The sequence below is a fragment of the Colius striatus genome, chromosome 19 (assembly GCF_028858725.1).
Source record: "Colius striatus isolate bColStr4 chromosome 19, bColStr4.1.hap1, whole genome shotgun sequence".
Lineage (NCBI taxonomy): Eukaryota > Metazoa > Chordata > Aves > Coliiformes > Coliidae > Colius > Colius striatus.
The window spans coordinates 4,739,055-4,760,180 of NC_084777.1; the positions used below are offsets into that span (position 1 = coordinate 4,739,055).

The following is a 21,126-nucleotide window of genomic DNA, read 5'->3' on the forward strand; positions in this document are numbered from 1 at the left end:
CCCATCTGTGATGTTTCCTGCCCCAATTCCCCTGCTCCAATGATGGTGGGAATGCATCCTTCATCTGGTCTGCGTGCCTCTGCTTCTGTCAGAGCCTTGCTCCAGCAGGCAATTGGATGAGACTGGAGCTGCACAGAGGGACTGCAGCTCACAGTGCTTCCCTGAACTGCCGGCAGCCACAGAAGGGGATCCAGAAAGCAACTTACACTCCTGCAGCTGAGCAGTGCCAGCACTGAGCCCATGTACTACTTGAAAGCCAAGTGCTCTATGGTGGCTAAGTAATATCTTCTTCAAAAGACAGTAATTTGCGTTGCCACATAGCCATGGATCTGCACCTTGGCCCAAGGTCATCCTTCCTATTCTCAGCCATCATTTGGACCCATCACTCCCAGGAGCCAACAAATCACCTCTGCATCCACCCAGACCCATTCTCATTTCCCTGTGTACCAAGACACAGGTAAATACCCGCTTCCCTTTCCAAAGTTGAGCATCCTGCACTGATTCAAGCTGGAGAAGGACAGGAGGAGACTCTGCTCCCATCTGTGGGCATTGTGCAGCCTGAGGTGGGAGTGCAGCCAGGGCTGGCTGGCTGCAGGCTACTTACATGCATTGGGGGACCCGTTGGGGAGGGGCAGGTAGGATCCTGCTCGCCAAGACCTGGAGCGAAAGTTCTTCTTGCACTTGCCACAGTCCTGCCCCGTGGTGTTGTGCTCACACTCACACTGAAGGCTGCCTTCTTTGAAGGTGCACAGGTTGGCGTGGAGGTTGCATTTACACCTGGAAGAGGAAGACAGGAGAAGAGCTATCAGGTATTACTGCTACTCCTCTTTCCCCTGGCGTAGTGCTGCCCATGGGCATGAAAATGTAGAGGTGAGGCTGAGCCTGTTACTCCTTTCCTGTTCCTCCTGCAGGAGTTTGTCACTGAACTCAGCTGTTTTCCCTGGATATCTGGAGCTGGGCTTATGATGTTCACATCTTCTTCCAAGGTAGATCTGCAGTCTCTATTCCAAGATGAGAGATGGATCACTCCCACTATCCAACTGCAGTCGCACAGATCATTTAAGGGTAAGTCAACACCTCCAGCTGAGACTCCAGGAAGGAGTCACACACCATCTTTTCAGAAATCATCTGAAATCATCAGCTGAGTGATTAGCTCAGATGTAGCATTTACCTGGAGGCAGAGGGACAGTCCTGGGCTTTAGATGGAGAAGCGCAGCTAATGCCGGTGGGACTCAGCCCCTTGACCCCTGCACAGTGTGCTAAAGCCAAGAGTGTTTTCTCCTGTGGTGTGAAGCTGCACAACAGAAACCCTTTCCCCTACATGCACCACAGCCCCAGCTTGCTGTGACCAAAATAACACAGAGAACAAGCCACCATCACAACCTGCCTTTTAGTGCCCGCCTCATCAGAGAAGGCAGCAAAGAAAACCACTACTCAGCAATTTGCAAACATTAACAAACTTTTAATGAGCTGTAGTGCAGTATGCAGGGAATAATTATCTCTGTGCACAATAATTCCTGTTGCTCAGATTCCAGAAGTGACTTGAGCAGAGCACAGAGGCTGAGCCCGTAACTCACACGTGACTCTGGTGACTTCTGAGCCATCAGACAGAGACTTTGGGGACCAAAACCTCTCATTTCATTCCAGGCTCTGGATCCCTAGCACAGCCTGCTATTTTTTCACTGCTTTGTGCAATAATTTACATTCTCAGAAGCAGAACCATTAGAAAACAGTAATGCTTTGCCTTGTGTGAACAGCTAGAGAAGTCTGACCTGGCAGTGCTTCCTTTTTCAAGGCTAATTGCACAAGGGATGCATTGCTGAGGGCAACACACCACTCGCAGAGCAGACAGAGGAAGCATGGCCTGCTGCTTCTCGTGCCCTGCCTGGGTTAGGCTGGGGGCTGGTTCCTCTGGGCTGCCAGTGCTGTGCTTGTCCAACAGCTCCCAGTGCCTCTCTCTCTCTCCCTTAGAGCCCCCAAAGATGCTCCCCAGGTGCTTGCCTGAGCTGCTGAGGCTGCCTTTGCTGTGCTCCTCCTCACGCATGGCTGGATAAGCTGACTTCACGTATGGGGTTTTTTTCCCCCTCCCTGTCCTTAATTCTAGCAAACCCCGCTCAGAGGCTAAGCATAAGCTGGATGAACGGTGTCTCTATCTTACAACCCTGCCCTGTCTCTGACTAAGCAAAGGAGGGAATAGTGCAGTCTCTAAATGGGAAGAAGAAAGACAATGTGGTCCATGGAGCAGAGGCAGACACACTCAGCATGCTCCACTTGAGTCGGTGTGTTGGCGAGAGCTGGAGATGCCATGTCACGGCTGAAAGCACTAACAGCCTCTGAGCATCAGTGCCCTGGGAGCAAGATATGAATCCAGGCATCTGGGGGTAGGAAGTGGCTTTGTCTGGTACATACAGAGGAGGGATGCTGGATTTCAGCCCCTCCCTCTCCCCTCTGCCTCTGATCAGCTGTCCTGGCCCTTCAGCAGAGGCGATGCCCAGCCCTGACTCTGAATTATTCAGTGTCCAACCAACACTGCCTCCTTCTTTCACTTCAAAACAAGCCAGCGGAGAGGAAAGCAGGCAAGATAGTGGGTTAAAGCAGGTCAAAGCCTCACCACTGCTGCTTTGGGCCCAGCCTGAATCAGAGCAACAGCTTCTGGGAGCTGCAGCTCTCCCCCCTCTCCTACTGCTAGCGAAGGGATGGGAGCCAACTCCAGGGCACAACCTTAAAATCCAGCTGAGAGGCAGTTTAAGAGCCCCAGGGGAGGGAGCTGGCATCCCCCTTGTTTTCTCTTAAGTCTAGAATGACATGGGATCTGGTGAGGGGTCTGGAGAACAAGTCTGATGAGGAGCAGCTGAGGGAACTGGAGGTGTTTAGTCTGGAGGAGGCTGAGGAGAGACAAGAGCACTCTGCAGCTCCCAGACGTGCCTGCTTGTATGCACATGCCTCTCACTTGCTGTTGAGGAGGGTTGGGAGGTGAGGACAGCTCCTGGGACAGCCCCTGGCTGCCTCCTGCTCCTGCAAAGTCCTCATGCTCCCCTGCCAGCAGGATGGGGACGGGGTGGGTGTGTGCAGGGATCCCTCAGTCACTGTGTGAAGGGTGATGGAGCACTGCTGTTCCCAGAGAGGAACCTCGCTTCCTAATTGGTGTAAACAAGGAAAATTAAATACAGAGAAAGCAGAGGCAGATGGTCACCCAGGTCACTTATTTATCTTGCTGCTGGGCCCTTAGTCCCTGTGCAAGAGTTTTGTTATCCAAAGGATCAATTTTACCAGGGAATTGCTTTCTGAATTTGACCTTTGAGGATCATCAATCTAAGCAGAGACCTCTAACCCCAGCAAGCTGACCCTGCACCACAGCACTTCTCAGCCCAATCAATCAGGCTGCAGTATTTAATAGCCAACAGCTGAACACCTTCAGCCAGCCCTGATTGCCTGCCTCATTTTGTGTGAAGGTTTCAGCCTCTGGGTCTCCCTATAGCTTGGGCTTGGCAACTTGGCTTTAACCCCTTCTTCAGGCTTCTCTGTCTCCTTCTCTGGGCTTGTAGCCCAAGGATGTGAGCTCGCCAACAGTCTGTGCACAACGTCCTTCCCCAGCCAAGATCCAGCTGGTAGAGACTGGACTAAACGACATTAGCCCAGTCCCCTGGGTGGGAGCTCTTAGTCCTGCTTGCCTCCACTCATCTTCCTTGGGCAGCCAGCCATGGCAGGAAAGAGAGGATGAAGGGAAAGGTTAGGAGCTACTTAGCAATGAGGCTTAAATAGCAGCAGTGGGGCAGACACCTGTGCTGTGTCCTGCAGAAGGGGCTGATGGCCCTGCTCCAGTCCTAGGGCTGGTTGCAATATGGTCTCTTTGGCTGGGGAGGTGATCTGAGGAGCTGGGAGCATTTCTCCTCTCTAGTTCAAGGCTGGTGGTGACAGTGCTGTGTCTCAGTGAGCTTTCAGAGCCCATGTAGGATGCAGCTGTGGTAGGGCAGAGCCTGGAGCAGGGCAGCTTCAGCAAACACCCAGCAGGAGCTGCAGCACCCACAGGTACCCTCCATGGACACCCACAGCACTGCTGGGCTGTCAGCAGGTCACACAGCTGCATTCCTGCATTAAGCAGAAACTCTCACACTGTTCCCAGCAAAAAGTGGCTGAAGGAACATGTGGCCCAAGACGTTACAGTTTGCACAACGAGTTTGTTTTAGTGCAGGTCGTTCAGCTGCTGCCTTCCCTCAGAGTGGTGCAGTGTGGTCTGATGCTGCCAATGCCTCCACCACGGAACATCACAGGGCTTGGAGAACCAAGGAAAGTCTTCAGCAAAGTGTCTCTCTTTTTAAAAAAAAAAAAAGAAAACTGTTTCTCTTTTTGTTCTTGCAGCCATAAAGAACAGTTTGCCATCCATCCCTGCCTCTCTCCAAGTCAGCATCCTGGAGGTCACAGCAGCAAGCGGCTGGAGCGGCGTCTGGTGCCAAGGCTGCGGGTGAGAGAAGGAGATGCCATGCACAGGCTTGGGAAGGACAAGGTGAGTGCTGCAGACCTGCAGGAGCCATGCTGGGCTTGGGATAACAGCCCCTGCCCCTGAGCTTTCATCAATAATGACTTTTGAAATAATTTTTAAGCCCTCCCCAGCCCTTTGCTTTCCTTACAAAGGTTCTCAGGAGTTTCATAATCTCTTTTCTGACCATAACCCTGCTTGCAGAGCAGAGAAAGGCAAAGAGCATCTCTTCATCCCTTTCCCTCTGAACCAGCCTTGGGGGACTGGCATCCCACACTCAGGCCTGGTGCCACAACTCAGTAGGGCTGGAGGAACTGCTTGCTTGGTGGAGGCCCAGAGAGCTGCTCTGTCCCTGTGCACTTGGCCAGTTCCCCATCATGAGCCTTGCCTCAGGCTCCTTAAAAAAAGCCTGGCTGAGGACATGGGGCAACAGAAATCCACTACAGCAAGCCACCACCTCCAAGTCTCTTCCCAGACCAGCCTGAGCACTCATCTCCACCCTGTGCTCGCCATGAGGATGCTGCTGCATGGCCCTGGGCATGCTGTGGAGACCTGAGCCCCTTCTGCTGGCTCCTGGGCCACTGGGCTCCTGGTTTATTTTTCCTCCAGCACTGGCTTGGCTGTGGTGCCCCACTGCTCCCTCTCTGCTTGCCTGAGCTGGTGTTGGGAAGAGGCAGTGTGCAGCAGAGAAATGCTAATGACTTCCATCCAAAGGAAGGCTTATGATAGCTTTCCCCTGGATTGTTTGCTCTCACTGTAATTGATGAGACTTTAATGAGTCTCATGGGACAATGTATTTGAAGGGAGCTCTTTCCTCTCTGTCCCTGAGGAAAATGATGTTTCAACTGATCTCAGCTCTCAGGGAAACATGAATAACTCTTCTCCATCTCTCTATTGTCATCCCCAGCCATTGCTCACAGCATGCCCCAGCAGCTGCCTGGCCATGACTTACCCACTTTTTACCCTCTCCTTTGCAACTGTTTTGGCAGCTCAGCAAAAAGCAGGGAGCAAATCTTTTGGGCAAAGCAGAACGGGTGCTGAGCTTGGATTGTTTCTGGCCCATCTGTGCGTGAGGAAGCAGGTAAAAATAGCTTCTCATGGCTGGGCAGTGGAAGATGCACTGTCCCTTTGTGGAGAGCACTTGTGTTAGGATGTGCCCCGCAGGGAGGTCACTCTGGCACAGGTTTGCTATTGCCACTGATGGAACAGGAATGAGGAAGGCAATGGTGGCTCCTTCATCCCCAGAGCAGGGCTGGCAGTGTAACTGAGCCTATGGTTCAAGGGCTGAAGAAGGGGGGAAAAAGCCATTTTTATGTGTTATTTCTTGCTGCTCAAAGCAAGGAGAGAGGCTTCTGGGTTTTGTTGCTTTTTGCAGAGCCAAAATGGTGAAAAAAACCCCACTTGGGTTAGGTCAGAGGAACATGTTGTGAGTGGTTTGTGTTTTTTTTTCCTGTGGGTTTTCACTTTTGGTTGAGTGGTAGGGATGGATGACTCTTCCCTGCAGGGAGGAACCCTCCTCACTGCCCTTCGAAGTGATTTGAGGTTTGGGTTACAAAGAGGAGACAATTTAAAAGATGCCAAAGTGGAGAGCACGCTCACTGGCTGTTCCCATTCCAGAGGCTATTTATTTTAAATAAGTTGACACTCACCAGCTGTCAAGATCCTGCTGACTGGTGGAACATTATTTACATTCAAAGCTGTCTTAAAAAGCAAACACAAAACCAAGCTTCCCCATTAGGGGGTCGGGCAACAGAAGGGAGGAAGGGTGAAGAGGACATCACACGGATAGGTGAACATAAATATTTGCAGAGTAATGTGTATAAATGCTCTTGGTCTTTCTCCTGGAATGCAATAATGCCTGCAATTGAGTTCATTGGCCAAATTGAATTTGGGCTCCTGTAGAAGTCTCTTTATATTAAGTGCTTTAACATACATCACCTTCTCAGTCTATCGATGAAATTCTATTATCCGCTCAGGGCCGGACACAGCTCGGCAACGAAATCGGAGGGGAAACAAAAACCTTCACAAACCAAAGCCAGGAGCAGGTAATAGGACCTTGAGCATCAGTCTCTGGTTATTGACAAAGTGTCACGAGTGTGTGGGGGAAGGAGGAGCTCTCTGGGCTTCTCACTCAGCCCCTCCCTCCCGCTCAGCAAGCTTCCCCTCCATCTTGCTGCAGTGGGAGTAAAAACCTGCACAAGACTCAAGGAAAGCCAAGCAAACAGTTGCTGTGCATTCACTTCATTTAACTATATGACCAAGAGCAAAGTTTTGCTTGAACTCAAGCTAATTCCAGCCTGGAGGAATGCCAGGGAAGTTCAGCCATCCAGCTCTCGGGGGCTGCCCAGCATGGAGGTGAGGACGGGCTGAGCAACGCGACGCACCGTTGGCACACACTTGGTTGTCCTTGACACCAGGATGCTGTTACCTCCTGGGCCCCAAAGTCTTATTGCCAGGAGCTGTGAGTGGAGGAGTGGGGGCAGGCACAGGCAGTGCTCACCCTGATTTTTGTGGTCTTCCCAAAGCTGCTGAGCACAGGTGGAAGCTGGCTGCAGGGGTGCTGGGCTAGCTGGGGGACGTTTGGGTGAGCCTGTGGCTATTTTGGGGGTGATGCTTTGGAAATGGGGCAGGGCAAGCTTGGCTGGGGAAGCCCATATTCTCACAGATCACCTGCCTCAGATCCCTGCCTGTCCCTCCTCTGCAAAGCAGCGATAGTGCAGCCAACAGGCCCAGCTTTGATCCTCAGGGAAAGGCACTCAATGGGAGCATCAGTCATCAGACAAAAATCTAAGACCCTCAGTGAGAAATTCCATGGACCAAACCTCTTTCCTCCATTCTAGACACAGCTTTGTTGGAGAAGTCAAGATCTCAAACCTCTCCAGCTGGAGGCTTTCCAACAGCTTCATCAAGTCAGGACAAATGTCGAAGCATGACAAAGCAGCCTGGGACCTGCTTGTGCTGGCACCCTTGGTTTGAGCTGAGCTAGAGGAATCAGAGAATCATTTGGGTTGGAAAAGACCTTTAAGATCATCAAGACCAACCAACTAACTTCTCCAAGTCATACAGAGAGCAAAACTTCCCTGAGAGCATCCATGCATGGCCCCAAGAGCCACACAAGGGGGAAGCAGGGCAGCACAGAGGGCTTTCCCTTCAGTTCTTTTGTGTGAGCAAAAGAGGAGTCAAGGAAACCCCTCAAAAGGCAACTGGTGAAGAGAGGAAAATAAATACCTTTACAAAACTGGAAACCTCATCTTCTTGTTGGTGCCTCTTTGGCCTGAGCAAAGCCCTAGATGAAGCACTGATATGTGGAGATGCTCAGTGATGAGTAACACTCCCTCCTCCTGCTTTCCTCTGGGGACTGCTCATCTCCATCAGCATGGACAGACAGACAGAGAAAGCATGCTCTGGGGCAGAGGAGGACAAAGGAGAGAAATCTTAATAATCAACCTAAAATTGATTCACTTCTGCTCAGTCTGATTTCTCCTAACTGGATCCACGTGTCCAGGCCATGGCACATTAACTTCAATTATGGCTTATTAATGTCTCTGTGATGGAGCGTGCCCTGCTGAGCACTGCGGTGACTGACGTTATGAAGGGGGAAAAATCACTCCAGAGAGACACTGTGTGTAATGGAAAAGGGAGCCAGCAGCCAGGAAAAGCTCATTCACCCATTCCTGAGAAGATGACCGAGCTCACTGCTGAGCTGAGGAGCAAACTAAGAAGTGAATTGTAGATCTGCAGGGAAAAGTCTTTCCTCTTCCTCTCCCTGCCGTGTCTGGCAGGCACACAGGCAAGCAGGCCAAGGGCTTGCTCGTGTCTATTCCTGTCTTGACTCCTCTGCATCTCCAGTTACTCTGCAGATCAATAGGGACAGGATGGAAGAAGAAGAAAAAAAGAAAAAGCAAGAAGAAAAAAAAGATACCAAGAAGAAAGAGAGTAAAAATAAACTGTCAGCTATCAAGGGAGAAATGGACCTGGCTGAGGCTGTGACAGAGGGAGATGCAGGTGGAGCAGGCAGAGGAGACCCTGAAGGACCAGCCCATCACAGCAGCAGGCAGGAAGGGTGCAAAGAGCCTCAGGATTCACCACATCCCCCTGAGATCCTGGCAGACTCTTGACTGCCCCATCCATCTGGCCTATGGGAGGAGAGAAGGCAGCAAACTCCTTCCCCTTCTCCCCATGTCCTTTGCTCCATCGCTTTCTGCTTTTCCCCAAAGCTCTGGGAGATCTCTGTGAGAGATTTTCCTTGGTGGGAAGCAGAGGGGTGAAGTCAGAGGCTCAGGAGCACAAGGACTGAGAGGATCAGCAAAACCTCTCTGAACCCACGAGCTATGGCTGCAGCGTGAGGAACCACTGAGGCTCACGCTCTGCTCTGAGGGGAAGGCATTTTGCTCTTTCCTTGACCATAAACATCAACTGGAAACAAGCTGCCACGTGTCTCCTCACCCTGCAGACACTGCCAGCTGCCTCCCAAAATGCTGGAGCCACACAGGGCACAGGCAATGCCACACACCATGTCTGGGCACGGCCCCTCCACTCTCCCGAGGCTGCTCATGTCTCCACTCTCCAGGTGGAATTTTCTGGCTCTGTTTTGCCTTTAAGCCTTCATTTCTTCACCTGTGTCTTCCCTCTGGGAAGGACAAGAGGAAATGGGCTCAAGTTGCCCCAGGGGAGGTTGAGATTGGAGCTGAGGCAGAACTGTTTCCCTGAGAGGGGTGTGAGCCCCTGTGCCAGGCTGCCCAGGGAGTGGGGGAGTGCCCAGCCCTGGAGGGATCCCAAAGCCCTGGAGCTGAGGTGCTGAGGGCCGTGGGTCAGTGCTGGGCTGGGCAGGGTGAGGGCAGGGCTGGGACACAGTGATGTTAAAAGTCTTTTCCAACCAAAATGATTCTGTGATTCTCTCATATCCCATGACCTCTGTGGTTGATCCCTAACATCACCCTTCATTTTCTCTGGCACTTTCCTCCTGCTCCTTGAATGTGATTGTTCCCCTGTCCTGGAAGAAGCACCATCCATCCTCAGCCCTGCCTGCTCTGCCTCCCCCCTTCCCTGCAGTGCTCCTGTCAGGCTCACATTGATTTCTCCTCTCTTCCTTTCAATAACCCACCCCTTGTTGAGCCATACACAAGATTTAATTTGGTTTCCATCCCTGCACTGTAACTGGCTTTGCTTACAGCTGGGATTAGATTGCTTTCCAGTGAAAAAACCTGCTTGCTGGGGCCAGAATAATCACAGGAGCAAAGTTAATTCACATGAAGCTTCTCCACCTTATACACCACTTACCCACAGCTCCTCAGCTGTCCTGCCCTGCCCTGTGCCCATGGGAGATGGACGAGTTAGCTCAGGACGGGTATTGATGTCTTCCTCATCCATCTGTCCCTTGTCAGTGCTGTCCTCAAGGTTCAGGTGAGTGTGGAATCTCAGATAGCTCACAGAGGCTGTGCCCCCCACCTCCTGGGGGTGTTTGAAAGGGTTTTCCTCCCCTGCCCTAGTTGCTTCTATACAAAGTTAGATATTTTATTCCTTGAAACAATCTCTGCTGCTATTAAATGGTATTAAATCTGGCCAATGAGTCTGAAAGCTGCTGGGGCACTGGGTGTGTGGGGTGGGAGGCAGCTGACAGCCAGTTGGGTGCTGCTTTGTGGAGAGTCCTGAAGTCAGAAGTACTGAAGCAACAAAACCTGCCCAAGGAGGCAGAAAAGGTGAAGGGCTCTGAGGAGAAAGGAACTCATGGCACACCAAGAGTATTTTAACACAGATCTTAAAGCATCAGGTATCCCAAAGCTGCTGCAGATGCAGTAACAAGTTCTTGGTTACCCTCATGTTTGGAAGCCAAAGGTCATTGCACAAGTATTGTCATTTAATCCTGTTTTACCACTTTCTGAGGTGAAAACTTCTGCATCCCTGCTACAGAGTTTAGTCAGCCTGGGTAGGTTGATCCACCAGCTCCAACCCTTCCTGCCAGCTGCCTCAGCCAGCCTGGGCTTTGGCTGGGAATTGGTCCCTGTGGCTTTGCTGTCAGTAACACCAAGTGTCCCTGCAGAGGAGAAGGGACGTGGCAGAGCAGGGGCAGGACTGGCTGTGGTCAGTGTGGAGGGGAAGGCAGCAAGTTGGCTTTTTCTCTGGACTTTGCCTGCTTTCTATCTCTTCCACTTACTATTTTTCACTATTACTTTGCTATTTTGCCCCATCCTGAGCTGCTGGAGGACTGTGGATCTCTACTCCACCTGGTAACAGAGACTTAACCCCTCTGAGAGAGACTTAACCCCTCTGCCCTCACTGCTGCCTCCTGCCTGTCCCCGTGGGAGGGAAGGGCTCTCCCATCCCTCACTGCAGCTTCCTCCCTCCTTCCAGCCCCTTTAAAACCAGCCTCGGGGGCACCTGCAAAACACTTGGAGGTTTTTAGGCTTGCAAGTCTCAGAAGCAAACGGTTTGGAACCGCCACAAACGGCTCCTCTGTCGCTGTAGTGATTGCTGTTAGCACTGGGTGGGTGATGGGGAGGTTGTTCCCCTCTGTAAGCCTTGCTCTGAATCCACAAGCTGGATGGGAAATCAGCCATCTCGGCACTTTTCCACCTTACTTTGCTTTTTCAGTTGATGTCATAATGTAACATATGGCATAGTACAAGAGCAATGAAAAACAAAAACCACGAGAAACAAATCCCCTCCTGCCTCCCCCTGCCCCAGCTCTGTCAGAGGGTTTTTACCCTCACTCCAAACTTTGGCTGGTGGAGCCAGGCTGCTCCACGGGTGCAAGACTGGCTCAGGATGACCCATCCTGCTTGTACTGGCAGTGAGCTGGACTTCAGGCAGCTGAGCCACACTCTTCACCCCCCACTAGAGATCCACTAGCATCGTCCCTGAGGCTTTTGGGCAGAGGCTGGCTGCGTTTGCACAGCTGGGGACAGGGTCTGTGAGAGGGAACTCCGACCTTCACCCTCTATGCAAGCCACGTCCCACCCCTCCGTGCTGGCTCTGGGAGGACACAGCTCTGAGAGAACAGAGCCTTGGAGGTGCCCCAGCCATCCCCTGCAAGGACACATCTGTTTTATGCGACCCTGCCTGGGAAGAAAGGGTATTAGAGAGAGAGAAACACTGTTAATCTTACTGCTCGACAGAAATGCTGAGGGTTTAGTTTTCAAGCAGCAACCCTCTTCTCACCCCTCCGAGAAGAGACGCCCACAGACATACAGCAGCCGTTACCTGCCGGTGACCTCGATGTTGGAGACGGCGTAGAAGTACTTGTACAAGTTCTCCCTCTGCACGTAGGTGCCCCCCAGGGCCGGTCTCAGCAGCCTCATCCGCAGGTCGGTGACGGTGAAGAAGTCCTTGAGCCCTTTGGCGCTCTCCAGCCGGGTGTACAAGTTGTCCATGTTCTTGAGGTCAGGGCCAGCAAAGATGGCGAAGCGATCCCTCACCTCGAAGCGGACGGTCTTCTCTTTCTTGGAGCCCGCCCAGCGGGAATATTCCTCTGTGCAGAGGACCCTGTTGGCACTGGTGGTGGAGAGGTCCCGGACCCTCCGTGCTGGCATGCTGAAGGCCTCCATGCAGTCATCTGCGTAATACTGATAAGGGTGCCAAGTCCTCCCGTTGTCCAGCGACTTCTCCAGCATCATGATGGTGGGTCGGCCGTACTCGAAGGTGATCACGATGTCATCTGTCAGCTCGATGCTCTTGTTCCAGGACAAGGTGATGTTGGCCAGCAGCGGTTCCGGGTAGCGGCGCCACGTCACGCTCTGCCAGTACGTGGCCAGCCCTTCGTCCTCGCTGTCGAACATGAGTTTGGGTGGGTGGGCCAGGTCGGGGTTGGAGGCATCACACTCGTCGCTGCACAGGTATGGGTTCTCCTGGAACGACAACAACGGTCACGAGAGAAGAAGGCAACGCCTGGGCATCGTCTGGGCACCGTGGGCACGCGGCCGAGCTCGTGCTGGGCCCTGGCTTTAGCTGCTTGTGTCAAATCTTAACTGCTGGGCTGGAGTGTGCCAGGGGTCTGTCTCTGGATGATGCTGTCTCTGAGCATGAATTTAAGACAGAAAGATCTGGCTTTGCCTTTGCTCTAAGAATGGCTGAGCTGCTTCCTTTGACAGGCCCTTTGGGAAAGGGCCTTTCAGTTTGGCACGGGGGCAATTTTAATAGAAAGCACTTTCCCTGAGATGGTCTCTGAGAAACTCCCCGTGAGCCAGGCTGAATTACAAGCCCATGTAAAGCTGTGTTCACCCTGCTCCCTGGCAAGAACTGAATGGCTAAAATCCCCAAAGCACATCCATGCCTCTCATGGCTCCTGGTGCTGAACAGGCCAGGGACACACCGTTCCCCCCAGTACCTCTCAGCACTGCTAGAGGAGGGAAACCCCATTTCCCCAGCTCTGAGCTGGGACAGGACTGGAGATGTGGGCTCCTGGTGTCTCCACTTTCATAGAATCATACAATGGTAGGAGTTGGAAGGGACCTTTAGAGATCGAGTCCAAGCCCCCTGCCAAAGCAGGTCCACTGGACTCCCACAGCCACTTGCTGCTTGTCCTTGACCCATGGCAAATAGAAGAAAAGATCAGTTTATGTCTGTCTTTGCAGAAACTGAGTTAAACAGCTGTGCCCACAGGGACAGGCACTTCCCAAGCTGTGCTGCCTTCCCCAGCAGCAAGCAAGAGGTGCAACAGTCCTCACCTGCCTGCAGGGACACAGAGGGAAGGATGGCTCATCCCATCCACGTGACAATCTCACTCATTGCCTGCAGGCCCAGACATCCCATTTTGCCCCCAGGTGACAGTGCATGGCCAAGCTTGCATGTTTTGCAGGGACACATACACATATCCATCTGTGTTGAACCGCAGATTGTCAAGATCACACACCAAATGTTGAAGCTGTGGAGGTGGGCCCCAGGGTTTGCCATGCCAATGGGTTTATTGCTCATCCATATGTGTGTTAAAGCCTGTCATTACTTGCTCTGTGGGTCAGACCTGCCTTGGGGATGATGTAGAGCTGTGTCATAGGGGGTACCATCCACAAAAAAACCCTCTGCAACACATTGGAAATCTTTTTTTGCATGCAAAGCATTTCTTTGCTGCTGCTTCACTTCCCTCTTGCACTCAACAATCAGAGGAGGGAGAGGGATTGGTGCAACTGCTGGCTGTGCTGCAGTGGGACCCTCGTCAGGGAGGCAGAGCCACCTGGTAGAGGAGGAGGAGGTGATAAAGCAGCTGGAACCACTCAGAGCTGCTGGCTGGAGGTGAGGAGGCTGCTGGGGTAGGAGGTTGGGTCCTCCTGAGCACCGTGGACTTGCAAGGTAAGACTGAGATGGATTTTGTGGTTTGGTTTGTGAATGCTTTGTGTATGGTCAGGAACCTGTGGGAAGGTGCAGGGAGCAGTGTGCCTGCCTGGCCCTGGGGCTGTGCCAGGGGCTGCTGGTCCCCAGCTCACAGGGAGCTGATCCTGGGACCTGGGAGCTCAGAGAGATGAGGTGCAGGGCTGAGGTCTGCATAGGCTGGTTGTGTCCCAGGGCTGGGAGAGCCTCACTGCAAGAGTGGAGAATCCCAGAATGCGAAAAGGCTGCTGCTGTGTCCATGGCACTGGGGGTTGATCCTGATTGCTTTGACCTGGGAAACTTGGAGTTCAGATGCTTGTGAGCTGCTTTTTAGTGTACTCCCTGTACACCCCGAGCAAAGCAGAGGAGGGGATCTGATCTATACAAATGGATGCCCTCAGGTGCAGAGTGGGACTGTGCTTTGAATGCAGAAAACAATGTGTAACACAAAGTGCTTTGGAAAATGTGAGCTTTGCCACCTGCAGTTGGTCAAACAAAAGTCCTGGGAACTACTTAGAGCTTCTCCACACCGTGTCTGTAAAATGGGCCTTTGGTGCCTCCCCGCAGTTCAGAGCCACACGCTGAATGAGAGCAACTGTTTGTAGAGTGAGTGGAGTCCACAGCACTGAGGAGCCTAGAAAAGCTCAGGAGGACATAAATAATTCTGTGTTCTGAGTAGTGTGTGAGTAGCAGGCTGTAAATAAGGCAGGAGGCTGCTCCACCAGCAGCTGATCTGGATGTGAGCACCAGGCTCCTTTGCAGGGGATGCAGCAGCAGCCTTGGGGAGAAAAGGGGACTCCTGTAAATAAAGCATGTGTTGTTGTGTGTGTGTGCTGCCAGGGAAAGCAACAGAGGCCAGTTGATAACACAGGGTAAAACTCACACTGTTTTCAACGTTGTCTTGCCCTGGGACACGTGTCTGCCTGATGGTGAGGCCATGAGTGCTGTGCTGGGATTTGCTCTGCCTGTTACAGCCTCAACTTGAGTGATGTGTGTCTTTGGCCATCTCTGTGTGTGCTGGGAGAAAGGGCTGGAGCTGCTGAGCTCTGGTGTGGTGCCCATCCGAGGTGCAGGGAGCCTGCTAAAGCTTTGGTTGATGATTTAAAAGCAAATGGCTGCATAGTTTAATTGTGCAGGGGAAATCATTTGGAGTGCTCAGGTGGCTGAGGTTGAGGAGTGAGGGCACCTGCTCAGGTGCTCCCCACTCCCCAAAAAGGAGATGCTCAGAACAAGGGCAGATGCCAGCAGGGGTGTGGAGGGACTCTGAGTTGTGCTGAGCAGCCCTCCCCTGCTGCAGCACGCTGCTGTGGAGCAGGGATTAAAACCCCCTAAGATATTGACATATTTAATATGCTCTCCTGACTCGTCACGTTCAGAGGAATTGTTTACCTCTGCTAATGAGACACAGCTTCCTGCTGGGGGATGTAGCTGCCTCTTAGCACGGCTTTACTGCGGTGGCTGATGGAAAAGGAAGAAAAAGCTCCATCAGCTGAAGGGCTGGGGGCTCTGAGGACACTTCCTATGCTGAGGCAACATATTGTGTTGCAGTATGGTCCTACTGCCAATGTGGCCATACAGATGGCTTAACAGGACGGTCCTGAAAAGACCATCCTGGAGGTCTGTTTTCACCTCTTGTCTGAAGGAGGGTGCATCAGTGCAGTGTCTTGGTGGGCTCAAGGGGGGAATCAGCTTAAGATGTTAGCAGAAAGCTGCTGGATTAACCCACCTTGCTGCTCAGTCCAACTCTGTGTGAGCAGGAGTCTGTGCATGGAGCCGTCCTAGCAAAAATGCTCTTGCTGTCTGGCTTCCTCTCCCTGCGTGTGGCAGCCCTCGGGGCTGCCAAAGCCCCTGAGCTGGTGTAAAATGAATCTCTACTGACTATCTGCTGCTTGAGCTGCCCACAGTGGCCACCTTCACCTTCAGGGCTGTGGATGATGCCTCTATGAAGCCACTGGTGGGTGCTTCCTTAAGCAGTGTCCACATTGTACAAGGGAAGGACTCTGTTCTCTTATTGTGGTTTGGTCACATTACCCAGACCAAGAAAAGGTGGCCAGGGTGGGAGGTACAACAGGCTTCTCAGGAGCAGTGAGGGAAGCAAATGAGTCTGACAAATATGATCCCCTCCCAGTGTCCCGTCTGGAGGGACAGGGCTGGCCAGGCACGGCCCTTGCAGGGAACCTGGCGGGACAAGAGGAGGAGGAAGCAGAGCCAAAACTCTGCCTGTCTCCCATATGCTCCTCCCAGAGAAGAGAGGATGGAGGTGAACAATCCCTGATGTACATCCCACCCTGTAAACATGCTCAGCAGGCAGCAAGCCCAAAGACATCTTTAAGGACCCTGATGCTCAGGAGCAGCGCACGGCTCGAGAGCTGTGCAGTTGTAAGAGGGCTAACACAAAAATAACCTCTAAGTGACAGTGCTGAGGGGTGGGGGAGAGCCTCAAAAGCCACCGAGTGACTCACATCACCACGGCTTCCTCTGCTCAAATGAAGTGTTCCTTTTTGGTTTTAGGTTTATTGAATTGTCCTCCCTCCACGGGATGCTGAATGCATCTTGCTGCCGGTGGGGTGGTCTGAAGCCAGCCTGGAGGGCAGGGGGGCAGTGGAAGCAGATGGCCATGCTTTGGCTGCTCCGTGGGTCCTGGTAAGATCAGTTATAGCCCTGTTGAAACAATTCCAGATCTTATTTTTGAATCTGGTTTCCTCCTCCAAGCCGTGTGTCCTCCAAAGAATCTGTCCAAAGTCTCAAGATATTTACGTCTTCAATCTAAAAGTCAGAATGCATTAGCCAGGCAAACTTGGTCTCAGGGAGCTTAAAATAAACCAGTTCACTTTGAGTCTCACTCTATTAAATCAGTCGTGAGTGTCCTCACGGCAACTAGACGTTGCAGGTTTCCAGCTCTCCAGCATATGCTCTTCTGGTTGTTCATTGCTTGAGGGTGCACCAAAGAGCACTGCAACCTTGCTCAGCCCCAGCTCAGCCCAAAGGGGCAGATCTCCAGGGGAAAACTGCAAGGAAATTGTCCTCATTGAGGGCAAGTTGTCCTAACTAATGGCATCACAGCAGGCTTGTGCCTCCATGGGGCAAATCATAGAATGGTTGGGTTGGAAGGGACCTTGAAAGGTCATCTAGTCTGCCCACTGCAGAAAGCAGGGACGGTTCCACCTGGGATCAGATTTCTCAGAGCCCTGTCCAACCTAACCTTGAGTATTTCCAGAGATAGGGTGGCTGCCACTTTGCTGGACAACCTATGCCAGTGTCTCGCCACCCTCATCATAAAGAACTTCTTCCTTATGTCTAGTCTGAATCTCACCTCTTTTAGTTTAAAACCACTACCCCTTGTCCTACTGCCACAGGCCCTGCTAAAAAGTCTCTCCCCATCTTTCTTGTCAGCCTCCTTTAAGTACTGAAAGGCTGCAATAAGTTTTCCCCAGAGCCTTCTCTTCTTCAGGCTGAACAACCCCATCTCTCTCAGCCTTTCCTCCCACGAGAGGTGCGCCAGCCCTCTGTTTCTGTGGCCCCTCTCTGGACCTGCTCACACAGATCTGGGGGCTCCAGACTTAGACACAGAACTGCAGAGGGAGAGAATCCCCTCCCTCAACCTGCTGCCATGCTGCTTTGTGTGCAGCCCAAGGTTCAGTTGGCCCTCTAGCTTGTGTCCAGCTTTTCATCCACCAGTACCCCAAGTCCTTCTCCACAGGGCTCCTCTCAATCCCTTCATCCTCCAGCTGATATTGACACTGGGGGTTGTCCCAACCTGGGTGCATGACCTTGAATGTGGCCTTGCTGAACCTCAAGAGGTTCACATGTGCCCACATCTTGAGCTGGAAAGATGTCCCAGTCCTGGCAACTGCAGACTCAGCCCTTGGGTTTTGCCTCCTCATGTTGATACCGGCAGAAACGCTGCAAAAGGGACTTTCTGAAGGTGACAGTGGGGACTTGCTCCTTGAGGAGGATTTAAGAAACAAGATATTGGTCTGAGAAAGCATGATGACAGGAATTCAGGATGCTGCAGTGAAGCTGCTCCCCACCTTGCAGGGAGGGGAGGGAACAGGGGAAAACAGCCGCAGTAAAAGGCTCTGGTTTTACAAAGCCCAGCTGGTTTCTAAGGCTCTTAATGAGCTCACAAAGTTGTTTTGCTTTTTTTTTCCTGGCAGATAATGCCATTTTTAAGCCTCAGAGCATAAAATTATATATTTTTGTAGGTGAAATTACTCGATTAATCATTAAGCTGTTTAATATTTTAAACAAACTAGACATCTGTTGTGAATGGTGAAAGCTGCACAGAAATAAAACTGCAGCTTTTTGGAGATCTCCATGCCAAAGGGAATCTGCAAAGCAATTTCAGCCACTAGCTGCACAATGAAGAAGAAGAAAAATCATAATAAAGGGAAAAGAACTACCAAGGTTTGAGCAAGGTAAAGCAAGTAGATAATGGGAAAGTTTGTACTGCGTGGCCAAAGATGTTCATCACAGCTCTCATAACTCAGGGTGGTTTGTTTAATGGTGTCTTGGCCCGAGGAATCCCCTCCTGAGTTGCTTTGCTTTCAGGGGTCTCTTCTGCTTGATGGAATTGTGTTGCTTAAGCCAAGGCCGCTGTTAAAAACCTATGTCACCCTGTTGTTAATTATAGTCAGTCTCCTAATAAGAGTCATGACAAGGTCTGATCAACTTGACTGGTTTCAGAAATCCAAGCTTGGTCTTTTTTTGGTTGGAAGGAGAGTCTTTGTTTTATTACAGGAAGATTTTTATCAAAGGGGAAAAAGGTTTGGTGCATTTCTTTGGCATAAAGATCTATGCTCATGTGTGGTTTCTCTTGGCTCCTTTCATCTGTAGTGGTTTTTCCTCCCCCTCCACCAAGAACTGTGTCTCAAACCCAACCAGAGAGCTCACAGACCTTGGATGTGTCTCCAGGTGTTCCTGCAAGCACTGACAATGTTTGGGACTGGGGGCTGCTTTTCCCCTCTGTAGCATAAACAGCTTGAAAAGCCATGTCTGGCTTCCTCAATATGAGGAGGAGCTTTCTGCAGACTCTGAAACGAGAGATCTGCTTAATGACCAGGCTCCAAGCAGAGGAGAAGGTCTGGTGTCTGCTAGAGGTTGTTCCCCCTGGATGTCACAAGGCCATTAGCAGCAGCTGGCACTGGCCATCACTGTGGGAGGTGAAGGGGCTGTGGGTGAGAAGGGTTTGCATGGAGCTGCTTCTCTTATCTGTAGGTTTTCATTCAGTTTTTCTGAGTGACACTAGTAATTCAGGGGAGAAACATCCCTGTGCAAAAGCAGTGTTATGACAGCCTGTGAGCTGGGTGGTTGCTGAAGCAGTCGCAGTGAGACAGGTGACAGCACAGAAACCCCCATCCCTCCTCTTTATGAGTTCTTGTGGCCAAGGAAACCTCAGTCTGAACCTTTACTTCCACTCAGGAGAGGACAATCCCTCCTTAGCACCTGCCCCATCCAGCCATGATGCTGAAGGAGCTCTTGGGTGCATCCCAAGTCCCTTCCGCTTCTTGCTGAGCACCTATGACCCTGCCTTTGATTTTCTGCTTAAAGGTCAGCTGATGAGGCTCACAAAGTCCTTGCACAGCATCAAAGTCCTTAACTTGGTATCAGATTTCCTCCAGATTCTGCAAAACAATGGCATTGGCAAAATCCTGACGTGCACCTGATCCCTCCTGCCTCGTTAACAACCCACCATGGCCCTGTGCCACCACGCTGGCCTGCAGCCTCCCCTTCCCTCAACGACCTGTCTGTCATGGCCATGGGAGATGGGGGTCCCCAATCCATATGGAGGGGAGCAGGGGCCAGCCTGTTCTATCCCTGTCTCTCCTGAGCATATTTCCCCCCTTTTATTCTCTCCCCCTCCTTTTCCCCATCCAGCAGCAACTTGGATCTATTTGCTCAGGAGGCTACAGGATAAAGCTGAAACAATTCTCTTGGCACACTGGCTCTCTTGCTTCTTGTGCTCAGCCAAGCTCCCCCAGTTCACACTGAGACTGAGCCATGGAACTTTGCATTGTCTCCATCCCTTGCTCCAGCTTCCCTGGCTCTGTGGAGACTTTGCAGGGACCTCTGTCCCTGTCCCAGCTGAGCTGTGGTTTCACTCTGGTGCCCATCAGCACCCAGAAATAATCCACCAAATAGGAAAGATGCTGTCCTCAACCCAGCTCCACTGACAACCACCTTCACCCTCCCCACTGATACCAAGAGAAACCTATCTTCTGCAACACATTTTTTTTTTACAAGGGTTACACTGAGCAAAGTGTCTTTTGGGAAACTTCCCTGGTTTTCCTTCCAATAACTGCTCCAGGACTTGATGCTCTTTCCCAAACAGAATTGCTTTTACACAGGAGAAAACATGAGCTTGTCCTAATGTCATTATGGGGTATTTTCACTCTTGCTGCCTCTGACCTGAGGGTTCAGCTGCTCTGTCTGGATTTATGAAAAGACAAGGTGATTCCATGATCAAAAATAACATTTGTGTGTAATTAAGTCTCATGCTTCAGGGCATAAACCATAACCTGCCAGTGGCCAGGATGGGACTCCCAGAGAACTGGAAATACTCTCTGACAATTAATTTTCACTCTATTCATGGGCTGGGAGGGATCAGAGGGGTGAAACAACCGTAATTAATTTACAGCGATTATTTGCAACAGCTGGCAAGTGGCATAACTCACCAGCAGAGATGGCTGGGAGCAGGGAGATAATTGAGGAGAAATATGAAGCTTCTGTCAAGGCAAAAAGCCCCACATCAACGCTTCCCTGAGAGCCAGGGTGAAAGACTCTGTCCTCCTCACTTGATGCTTGTGGGATGTGGGGAGATTGACAGCGGCTGAACAGGAGCCAGCAGCGTGTCCAGGGAGGGCAAGAAGGCCAGTCAGTGGCATCCTAGCTTGGATCAGCGATAGTGTGGCAGCAGGAGCAGGGCAGGGATTGTGCCCCTGTGCTGGGCCCTGGGGAGGCCGCAGCTCCAGGGCTGTGCTCAGGGCTGGGCCCCTCACTCACTGCCACAGGGACACTGAGGGGCTGCAGCGTGGCCAGAGCCGGGCACAGAGCTGGGGAAGGGGCTGGAGCACAAGGGGCTGGGGAGGGGCTGAGGGAATGGGGGTGTTCAGCCTGGAGAAGAGGAGCCTGAGGGGAGACAGCAGCACTCTCTGACACTCCCTGACAGGAGGCTGGAGTAAGGTGGAGGTCAGCCTCTTCTCCCACATAATGAGTGATTGGACAAGGGGAAATGGGCTCAAGTTGCTCCAGGGGAGGTTGAGATTGGAGCTGAGGCAGAACTGTTTCCCTGACAGGGGTGTCAGCCCCTGTGCCAGGCTGCCCAGGGAGTGGGGGAGTGCCCAGCCCTG

General features: G+C 51.9%; 1 protein-coding gene across 3 annotated transcripts in view; it reads right to left on the reverse strand.

Annotated features, from left to right (window-relative positions):
- NTNG2 (netrin G2) overlaps positions 1 to 21,126 on the reverse strand; it is a 45,035-nt gene that overhangs the window by 14,353 nt on the left and 9,556 nt on the right. For all 3 annotated transcript variants that reach the window (XM_062011629.1, XM_062011628.1, XM_062011627.1), the window contains exons 2-3: positions 11,678 to 12,321; positions 605 to 777 (exon numbers count right to left, since the gene is read on the reverse strand). In XM_062011629.1, the coding sequence (XP_061867613.1) occupies positions 605 to 777; positions 11,678 to 12,321 (817 nt within the window). The remainder of the gene's footprint in view (positions 1 to 604; positions 778 to 11,677; positions 12,322 to 21,126) is intronic.